This window comes from Culex quinquefasciatus, chromosome 2 (genome assembly GCF_015732765.1).
Source record: "Culex quinquefasciatus strain JHB chromosome 2, VPISU_Cqui_1.0_pri_paternal, whole genome shotgun sequence".
Lineage (NCBI taxonomy): Eukaryota > Metazoa > Arthropoda > Insecta > Diptera > Culicidae > Culex > Culex quinquefasciatus.
This window is the reverse complement of record NC_051862.1, coordinates 78,624,633-78,636,066: the sequence shown is the minus strand read 5'-3', so window position 1 is coordinate 78,636,066 and position 11,434 is coordinate 78,624,633. Positions and strand designations below refer to the sequence as shown.

The window sequence follows — 11,434 nt, the reverse complement described above, 5'->3', positions numbered from 1 at the left end:
TATTAAAAAGCTTCGATTCGATGCGCTGCCGTACACGAGGGATGTGCAGCAAGAAATAAAAATTGTTGTGTTAGCACTAGATTATGAAGTCGAGTGATTAAAGTTTTAATAAATATATGATCGATACAAAGCGTAGCTTTTTCTGTATTTAAACTGTGAAATATGATGGAAAATACGTTTTGAATCTCTTTCAGTCCAAATATATTTGAAAAAAGAGGATAAAAATAATAAAAAAAAACAAAAGATTCGTAATAAGTAAGTATTATTCTCAAGCGGCAGGTCCCTGAAAATTATAGATTGAAAGTTGAAATTTGTTAAATTAATTTATATCGGTCCAATAAAGGTACTTGGCTCAAAATAAACCATAACTCCAGAAGTGCACTGAGCCCACATCCCCAGTACAGGGATATTTTTAAAAACAATGGCAAAAACAAATTGCTTTAAGATCAGCGCTGATGAAATTGTACGATATTTTCTGGCATTTATTATGATCAATTGTATTTAAAGAGGATAAGTTGAGATTATCAGGAAATCTTAAATTAACTATCCTTACAATAGACAAAAATGTGGACTTTCCTGTCGCAAACGAATCAGATTTAATCAAGTTGGATTATTGATATATTCTTAAGTAGTATGTATTATCCAAAGCTGGGTAAGGCTAATTAGCACAACACTCTGACCGGAAAACAACAGCAAATTCCAACGGTTTCGCTTAATCCACCAGTTGTAAAATACCGTTGACTCATGCCGTCCTCCTCGATAAATGAAACAACGCCGCAAGCAAATTGAAACCACGCCAGCCATCACTTATCAGCACTGGACTTTGTTCTCGAGGTTGCACTGGCCCAGCCCGGCATCAAACAGCAGCCCCTCGGGGCACTCCCGGTCGGTGGCCACACCCAGGAAGCACTGCACAAACGCCCGGCAGGCCCCCTCGACGGCCACGTTCTTGAACCCACCCGGGGGACACTTGAGGCAACTGGCCTTACTGGGGTAATCGCACATCTGGGCAGCCTGGTTGAAGTGGAATCCAGCCGGACACTGGAACCGGGTGGCCACTCCGTTCGCGCAGGTTGCGTAGAAGCTACACCGAGCCGGGTCCGCCACAAAGCTTCCGTTGGGACGTCCTAAGCAGCTTTGGGCCGAGGTGGAACCGGCAAGGACCACGATGCTTACGAGCAGGAAAACTGGCAACACTGAAAAGAAGGTTTATTCCTTAACCACTTTGTTTTTAAAGCTTTTACTCAACTTACTCTTGATTTTTACGGCGAATCTTCAAACAAGTCCAGGACGTCCAACAACGGCAATTACAGTGTGATGAGGGTATGATACAGTTTGCAGCTTTTTGAGGAAAAACTAACAGGAAGTGGTATCACGCCGGGTGAGAAACATGCGAAAACTTTATCGCCCTGATAAAACTTGATAACGGGTACCTCGTACACGTGGTTTGACAAGTTACCAGACTGTTTTGGCGCCCTTATCATGTTTCGATAAGGGTCTAAACAGATTCCGAACAAATTAAAATGTATCGTCTTTGTGTTTTGAGCTATAACGTCATGAAATGAAATAAAATTGTGACAAACAGTTGAAGGAATGTCAAGTTTTGCAGAAATGTTACGGTTGCACAAAGGAAGGATTTCGCGTGAAAAGTCAGAATTGTCACTATCTTCACAAACCTCAATATTTGCTGTCAATTTACATTGTTTTAACACAAATTTATCAGACTTCCTGAAGATAAGTCGATAGTACAACGCACTTTTAAAATGAGATAAGGAATTTTCGATAAGATTTGATTAACAAGTCACGGGAACGGTTGTGATTTTACTTTTTGGCACCATCAATGGAACCGTATGTATTGCGCGTGAATAGATAAATTTTCATTCTGCTGCGAGTGTATCCCGCAGCTGCGAATATCGCAACGGCCTCTTAGTAGGCCTTTCTGAACATTCTTTAGCCCAGCTTCTATCAACAGCTGGAAGGTAATTTTCTCTATTTTTGGTATTTTTGTAGAGTTTTCAAAATAATATTTAAATTTTAGTGGCAAAATGTCCTAGATTTCTACTGCAGTTTGCAAGCAACATGCCTCAATTAGTACAGTGTACCACTGTTTTTACGGTTATTAATTTTTAGGACTAACGAAGATACTGCTGTCAAAGATTTATGCAAAATCCCATGTAACACGCGAACTGGATCAACTGAGAGGTCGTGCGTCGGCCACGCGTTTCCATGTTGTCCTTCCTGGGACAATCAAATCAAAAAATCAAACCGTCCTGGGACAGACTTGTTGAATCTTTAGTAAGGAAGGGACCTTCAATAGGCTTCAATTTTTTAATTGCTGCAGAACTCTGGCCAATCGAACTATATCCAGCACCCCCGTGTCAATTCCGTGTGTGTTTTAGATGGTTCCTGCATTCATTGCGACATGTCGATAATCTAATACATGCGATCGCTCGGAATTTACGTGATCTTTTTGCCAACTTATGCACCATTCTTCAACTCGGAACTTGTTAATTAAACTTTTTTTATTTGCTATCTGGAACAAATGAAATGTAAACAATCAAAGATGATCGATGTCAATGCAATCGATCACCTATTCGGCTAATGCAGCGGGGTATTCGGTTCCATTCATGGCAGTTATCATCTCTTCATGTGACGTTAACTGGCTCTCCAATGACTCGATCCTGTCTCCCATAGCCTTTACCAGCGCCAGGAGATTAGCGTTATCCTGCTTCAGTTGAGTCCGATGTTACGGATGCCTTCCGTTTTGGAGTTGATACCATTTTTCCGAAGTGTTTGACACTTGAACAACGTTTGCGGTTTTTTCAACTGCGCGATTTAGTCGCCGCCGCCTACAGTTCAGAACAGACGACCGCACATTGCATAGTAGCCAGAATCGCAAAATGTTAAGTTATCTTGCCACGCATAATACTTTGTGCGTAATCTACGCATAAACGCATGTGCGCTAAAATGAACTGATTTTGGCGGTTTTAAGGCTGTAAAACATTTCTACCTGTAAACTTTTATAAGCTTCGTTATGGCCAGCGCGTGTCGGTAGATAACATACACCAGACGTTTCGGTAAGCTTGTAAATTCTGAATTAGTCATATCCTTCTCTTGGAAAATCATGAGTTTTTTTTATAAAATTATGCTGAAATACCGTAAACTGGGGTCAATCGGGACACATGGGGCGAATTGGGACAGCAGTTTTAACCATGTTGGCGCACAATATTTTGATTTTTCTGGTTGGTTTCGGATAGAACAGACTCAGACCAACAAAATGTGTACATCCATTTCCAAATTTAAAAGCTTTAGGTGCTCTAAAAACGGCTGTCCCTATTCAGACTGTAGTCCCGATTCGCGCCAGATTACGGTACCTCAAAAATAGGGGATTTCCAGATTAGATTAAAACAATTCTTTTAGAATACGAGAACGCAATGGATAAAATTATTTTCAGGCTCTAGTTATTTATTATTAATCTTTGAATTTGTATTGCAGACACTGATATTTTTTTAATGTTTTGATATCGATTTGAACCGAACAAAAAGTACAAAATTGAAAAAAAATGTACTTGCAACATAAGAAATTAAAATGTTTGAGTTTTTTAAATCTTGAAATCGGCCAAATAATTACTGAGACATCGTCATTTGGTTACTTAACGGTGCACATCAACCAAAGCTTTTGCACCCAGTTTTTGGTCATAGACATTTTAGTATCTTCAAAACCACGGGTACTATCGAAATATTTTTATTCTTCCCTAAAGTACTGCCCACAAAGTAATTTACAACAAAGTTTGACAAATTTTACAATCTCATTATTGCAGGATTGGGTCCCTAAGTTTGACAATTTTGGAGTAAGAAGACAACAACTTCCTGCGTTGCTGTGTACCCTTAAACATACAACTTATCGGAGATTGCTAGGTATTACACTCATCCCTCATATTCGGAACAGTTTACAGATCGGCCAATGTTCAACAAATCATAGCAAATCGATAATTGAACACAACGATAAGCTTTTACCTTCATTTGAAAGCTATCCTTGCGATCATTCGAAAGCTGTATCGAACAGCTGCAAATTTTAACTTTTCTATCAAGTTTTTGAAGAAAAACATTAACCCATGAAAACCACAAATTCGGAACACTTTTTTCTTACGGATGTAAACAAACTTTGATTCTCTCTTGGAGTACATATTTTTTACAAAATAATGACTTCACTCACTGAAACCAATTAAACTCAAGCTTAGTGATGTTTTATGAATGGTCTGATAACTTTTTTTGTGAAAATATTAGTTTAATCCAGGTGTTCCACAATTGTGGGAGGCACAATAACATCCCACAATTATGGAACCGGCAATTTGGAAGCAGTGTTTTGCTGCTCTGAATAAAATAGTCTCGAAATGCAGTTTTTTGTCCAAAATGAACTACTTTTACTAGTGAAATAGCAAAAGAATGTCCAAATAAAGGTCCTTAAAATAGCAGGGGCAACAGAAAAAATGCATTTGGCATGCTATTGACAAATTATTACAAAAGTGTTCCGAATATGTGGGATGACTGTATCATGATTTTAAAAAGGTACATTTTATCAAAAAATAAAAAAAAACATAATTAATAATAATATGGAGTGTATAATAAAAAAAATCCAACAACCTTTGTTTTTATTATTTTTCCAAAATATAAAGAAATTTAAAGAAAGAAAGTAAAAAAAATGTAAACTTAATTTCATCCGAAAATTGGGCAGTATTTCACCCAAACCTAAGTAAGAATGCAGCAAAATGAAAGTTTTGCCGAAAAATGATTGTTTTTAATCATCAGCAGAGGTGACGTTTGCAAATGGCCAAGGGCTTAAAAGTATTATTTGGTTTGTTTTAAATGTTTACCATTTTTGTCAAGTCATCAACCCAATCAACATCACTAGGCTGTCCAATTTCGAGGTCATGTAGATTAATTCTTAAGTGACAGATTAAGATGTCAGTAACAATATTTTCTTCGACAAGAAAAATAATAAAATTCTTCACTTCAATTTATTTAAAAAGTTGCTTTTTTGAACAAATTTTCTAAACTCGCTCAGAATCAATACACAAATTGTTTCAATTAGATTTATATTGTCTTTATACGATAGGTTTTGTGCTAAGGTTAAGAAGCACAATATTTAAAAAATGCAAAAAATCAACTTAATTCCACCTGTGAGGAGCTATAACCTTAAATTTTGATCATATATTGATAGTGCATCCTGATCCTAAGACAAAACTGTATATGTAGTTATTATAGCAAAAGTGACCTTTGTAAGTAAATCAAAGAGGAGGTTTTGAGAAAGTATTTTATTATGTTTTCATGCCAATAATTTTATAAACAAAACGAGTTTTAAAAACTCAGGCAAAATTACGACTTTTTAACAATTTTTCCTAAAATTTAAATGTAAAAAAAGCTTATAAACTTAGTTAACTAAATAAAAACATTGATTTTCTTCTTTAAAGCTATATCAGCTACTTTAGTGATGGTACATTAAACGTACAAATAAAGTTTGAACATCTTAAATATGATTTCGACAAGAAAAATTATGACTATCAAAGTCACCCCGGAATTTAAACAAAGAATTTTTAACGTTACTGTTTTTCTAAACACTATTAAAAACTTTTTTTCAAAATAGTGCATGGACTTTGTGTGGCCTACCCTAGTACATGTTTTAAAAATAATAATCTTGAGAGAAACCTCACCTGTTGGAAAATATTCCAAAAACAAATTGAAATCCTATCAAAGTCACCCCGGTTTACGGTAATTGATACTAACAGATGCCCTGATGTGACTTTTAGCAGTATAGAGCTGTTGGGCACCCTTTAGAGCCATTAACAAATGTTATAAGTTACACTACTCGACAAAACAAAACTTGTGTCAAGGGATTGACGATATCTCATCGGTTCCTCAGAGAAAAGGCATCCCCGAATCCGATGCAATCGACAGAATTTGATTTTATGTCCACGCGGACTGACGAGAAGCTGGTAAATTTTTTAACATAAAAAAATCGAACAATTTAAAAAAAACTTGCGTCTCCTCCCAACTATATGAGCCATCTACAAAAATATGGAGGCGCCTGGTGCATAGCCATTTCCTTTAAGCACAACGGAAACAACCAATACAAATGTATAAAAAGTTGTCAAGTTCGGGGGGTCCACAGCTAGCATTTTTTGTACGATTATAAAAATAAATATTAAAAGTTTAAAATTAAAATATTTGAAAAACATTTTTTTTAAATATATTTGTTTACTAAAATTTTATGTTTCTCAAAGGTCTATGGGTACTTCGGGATGTCCATGGTAATCCAAGGACTCTCTAGAGTTAAGATCTATGAGTCTACCACCGTAACAAGCAAGAGGTCGTCGGATTTTGACCCCGGATCTTGTGCGTATAGCATCAGTGGATATGGTAGACTACTATATGAATGTGTTGGGATGTCCATGGTCATCCAAGGACTCCCTGGAGTTAAGATCTACGAGTCTACCGCCGTAACAAGCAAGAGGTCGTCGGATTTTGACCCCGGATCATGTGAGTATAGCATCAGTGGATATGGTAGACTACTATATGAATGTGTTGGGATGTACATGGTCATCCAAGGACTCCCTGGAGTTAAGATCTACGAGTCTACCGCCGTAACAAGCAAGAGGTCGTCGGATTTTGACCCCGGATCATGTGAGTATAGCATCAGTGGATATGGTAGACTACTATATGAATGTGTTGGGATGTACATGGTCATCCAAGGACTCCCTGGAGTTAAGATCTACGAGTCTACCGCCGTAACAAGCAAGAGGTCGTCGGATTTTGACCACGGATTATGTGCGTATAGCATCAGTGGATATGGTAGACTACTATATGAATGTAATGGGATGTCCATGGTCATCCAAGGACTCCCTGGAGTTAAGATCTATGAGTCTACCGCCGTAACAAGCAAGAGGTCGTCGGATTTTGACCCCGGATCATGTGCGTATAGCATCAGTGGATATGGTAGACTACTATATGAATGTGTTGGGATGTCCATGGTCATCCAAGGACTCCCTGGAGTTAAGATCTACGAGTCTACCGCCGTAACAAGCAAGAGGTCGTCGGATTTTGACCACGGATTATGTGCGTATAGCATCAGTGGATATGGTAGACTACTATATGAATGTAATGGGATGTCCATGGTCATCCAAGGACTCCCTGGAGTTAAGATCTATGAGTCTACCGCCGTAACAAGCAAGAGGTCGTCGGATTTTGACCCCGGATCATGTGCGTATAGCATCAGTGGATATGGTAGACTACTATATGAATGTGTTGGGATGTCCATGGTCATCCAAGGACTCCCTGGAGTTAAGATCTACGAGTCTACCACCGTAACAAGCAAGAGGTCGTCGGATTTTGACCACGGATCATGTGCGTATAGCATCAGTGGATATGGTAGACAACTATATGAATGTGTTGGGATGTACATGGTCATCCAAGGACTCCCTGGAGTTAAGATCTACGAGTCTACCGCCGTAACAAGCAAGAGGTCGTCGGATTTTGACCCCGGATCATGTGCGTATAGCATCAGTGGATATGGTAGACTACTATATGAATGTGTTGGGATGTCCATGGTCATCCAAGGACTCCCTGGAGTTAAGATCTACGAGTCTACCGCCGTAACAAGCAAGAGGTCGTCGGATTTTGACCCCGGATCATGTGAGTATAGCATCAGTGGATATGGTAGACTACTATATGAATGTGTTGGGATGTATATGGTTATCCAAGGACTCCCTGGAGTTAAGATCTACGAGTCTACCGCCGTAACAAGCAAGAGGTCGTCGGATTTTGACCCCGGATCATGTGAGTATAGCATCAGTGGATATGGTAGACTACTATATGAATGTGTTGGGATGTATATGGTCATCCAAGGACTCCCTGGAGTTAAGATCTACGAGTCTACCGCCGTAACAAGCAAGAGGTCGTCGGATTTTGACCACGGATTATGTGCGTATAGCATCAGTGGATATGGTAGACTACTATATGAATGTAATGGGATGTCCATGGTCATCCAAGGACTCCCTGGAGTTAAGATCTATGAGTCTACCGCCGTAACAAGCAAGAGGTCGTCGGATTTTGACCCCGGATCATGTGCGTATAGCATCAGTGGATATGGTAGACTACTATATGAATGTGTTGGGGTGTCCATGGTCATCCAAGGACTCCCTGGAGTTAAGATCTACGAGTCTACCACCGTAACAAGCAAGAGGTCATCGGATTTTGACCCCGGATCATGTGAGTATAGCATCAGTGGATATGGTAGACTACTATACAGCAATTCCCCACGAAAACAGCATGATTCGAAAAAAAAGTTCTCCGATCGGGCTCAAAATTTTTCTGGGGGATCCTTGGCTGAAATAATTAGACCCGTATTTTTTTGTTTGGCCATTAGGGTGACCTACGCCGTGTTAGGGTGGTCCGAAAAATGGCAATTTTCGTCGATTTTCGCAAAAACCACTTTTTAAAATCATATCTCCGCGCCATTTCATCCGATTTTAGCTGTCCTAGACGCAAAAGAAAGGTGATTAGTTTGGCTATTTGGGAAAAATAGTAAGAAGTTTCAAAATCTAGCTTAACATTTGAAAAGGTCATATGAAAACTTAAAATGCTGTTTTGAAGGTCTCGGGACCAAAGAGCCTATGTCTGAAAATATTTTTATCGGATTCCTCGGAAAATTTCACATAACATATCAAAAAATGGTGAAGTTATGTTTTCGATACTCTGAGTTACGATTTTTTGAAAATAAAAACTGTGTTTTTCGACGCGCCACGCGCAAAAATTGGAAAATGACGAAAACGGGGAAAAATCGACTTTTTTCACTAAAACTGCGATAACTTTAAAATTTCAGCGATGACCTATAGATGTTATGGTACCAAAAGTTGCGTCTTTTAATTACGAAAATTTTAGTACCCTAACATGTATAAGTCATCGCTGAAATTTTAAAGTTATCGCAGTTTTAGTGAAAAAAGTCGATTTTTTCCCGTTTTCGTCATTTTCCATTTTTTGCGCGTGGCGCGTCGAAAAACACAGTTTTTATTTTAAAAAAATCGTAACTCAGAGTATCGAAAACATAACTTCACCATTTTTTGATATGTTATGTGAAATTTTCCGAGGAATCCGATAGAAATATTTTCAGACATAGGCTTTGGTCCCGAGACTTCAAAACAGCATTTTAACCTTTTCAAATGTTAAGCTAGATTTTCGAAACTTCTTACTATACTTCCCAAATAGCCAAACTAATCACCTTTCTTTGCGTCTAGGACAGCTAAAATCGGATGAAATGATATGATTTTTGAAAAAGTAGTTTTTGCGAAAATCGACGAAAATTGCCATTTTTCGGACCACCCTAACACGGCGTAGGTCACCCTAATGGCCAAACAAAAAAATACGGGTCTAATTATTTCGGCCAAGGATCCCCCAGAAAAATTTTGAGCCCGATCGGAGAATTTTTTTTTCGAATCATGCTGTTTTCGTGGGGAATTAATGTATATAAATGTGTTGGGCTCCCTGGAGTTAAGATCTACGAGTCTACCGCCGTAACAAAAAAGAGGTCGCCGTTTGGCTAAAGTGGTAAGCAAGGACTTTTGTTCATCGTTCAAACTTAAATATTTCGATAACTTCACATCGATTGTAGATCTTAACTCCAGGGAGTCCTTGGATGACCATGTACATCCCATTACATTCATATAGTAGTCTACCATATCCACTGATGCTATACGCACATAATCCGTGGTCAAAATCCGACGACCTCTTGCTTGTTACGGCGGTAGACTCATAGATCTTAACTCCAGGGAGTCCTTGGATGACCATGGACATCCCATTACATTCATATAGTAGTTTACCATATCCACTGATGCTATACGCACATAATCCGTGGTCAAAATCCGACGACCTCTTGCTTGTTACGGCGGTAGACTCATAGATCTTAACTCCAGGGAGTCCTTGGATGACCATGGACATCCCATTACATTCATATAGTAGTCTACCATATCCACTGATGCTATACGCACATAATCCGTGGTCAAAATCCGACGACCTCTTGCTTGTTACGGCGGTAGACTCGTAGATCTTAACTCCAGGGAGTCCTTGGATGACCATGGACATCCCAACACATTCATATAGTAGTCTACCATATCCACTGATGCTATACGCACATGATCCGGGGTCAAAATCCGACGACCTCTTGCTTGTTACGGCGGTAGACTCGTAGATCTTAACTCCAGGGAGTCCTTGGATGACCATGTACATCCCATTACATTCATATAGTAGTCTACCATATCCACTGATGCTATACTCACATGATCCGGGGTCAAAATCCGACGACCTCTTGCTTGTTACGGCGGTAGACTCATAGATCTTAACTCCAGGGAGTCCTTGGATGACCATGGACATCCCATTACATTCATATAGTAGTCTACCATATCCACTGATGCTATACTCACATGATCCGGGGTCAAAATCCGACGACCTCTTGCTTTTTACGGCGGTAGACTCGTAGATCTTAACTCCAGGGAGTCCTTGGATGACCATGGACATCCCAACACATTCATATAGTAGTCTACCATATCCACTGATGCTATACTCACATGATCCGGGGTCAAAATCCGATGACCTCTTGCTTGTTACGGTGGTAGACTCGTAGATCTTAACTCCAGGGAGTCCTTGGATGACCATGGACATCCCAACACATTCATATAGTAGTCTACCATATCCACTGATGCTATACGCACATGATCCGGGGTCAAAATCCGACGACCTCTTGCTTGTTACGGCGGTAGACTCATAGATCTTAACTCCAGGGAGTCCTTGGATGACCATGGACATCCCATTACATTCATATAGTAGTCTACCATATCCACTGATGCTATACGCACATAATCCGTGGTCAAAATCCGACGACCTCTTGCTTGTTACGGCGGTAGACTCGTAGATCTTAACTCCAGGGAGTCCTTGGATGACCATGTACATCCCAACACATTCATATAGTAGTCTACCATATCCACTGATGCTATACTCACATGATCCGGGGTCAAAATCCGACGACCTCTTGCTTGTTACGGCGGTAGACTCGTAGATCTTAACTCCAGGGAGTCCTTGGATGACCATGGACATCCCAACACATTCATATAGTAGTCTACCATATCCACTGATGCTATACGCACAAGATCCGGGGTCAAAATCCGACGACCTCTTGCTTGTTACGGTGGTAGACTCATAGATCTTAACTCTAGAGAGTCCTTGGATTACCATGGACATCCCGAAGTACCCATAGACCTTTGAGAAACATAAAATTTTAGTAAACAAATATATTTAAAAAAAATGTTTTTCAAATATTTTAATTTTAAACTTTTAATATTTATTTTTATAATCGTACAAAAATGCTAGCTGTGGACCCCGAACTTGAC

The 11,434-nt window shown here is 39.3% G+C and overlaps 1 protein-coding gene across 1 annotated transcript; it reads right to left on the bottom strand.

Moving 5' to 3' along the window:
* Positions 1-415: 415 nt before the first annotated feature.
* On the bottom strand, positions 416-1,431 carry LOC119767574 (peritrophin-44-like). Its single transcript, XM_038256473.1, has 2 exons — positions 1,254-1,431; positions 416-1,196 (listed from the first exon to the last, which is right to left on the bottom strand). Coding segments are annotated over exons 1-2 (387 nt in total). The 5' UTR covers positions 1,255-1,431; the 3' UTR covers positions 416-810.
* Between the last annotated feature and the right edge of the window lie 10,003 nt (positions 1,432-11,434).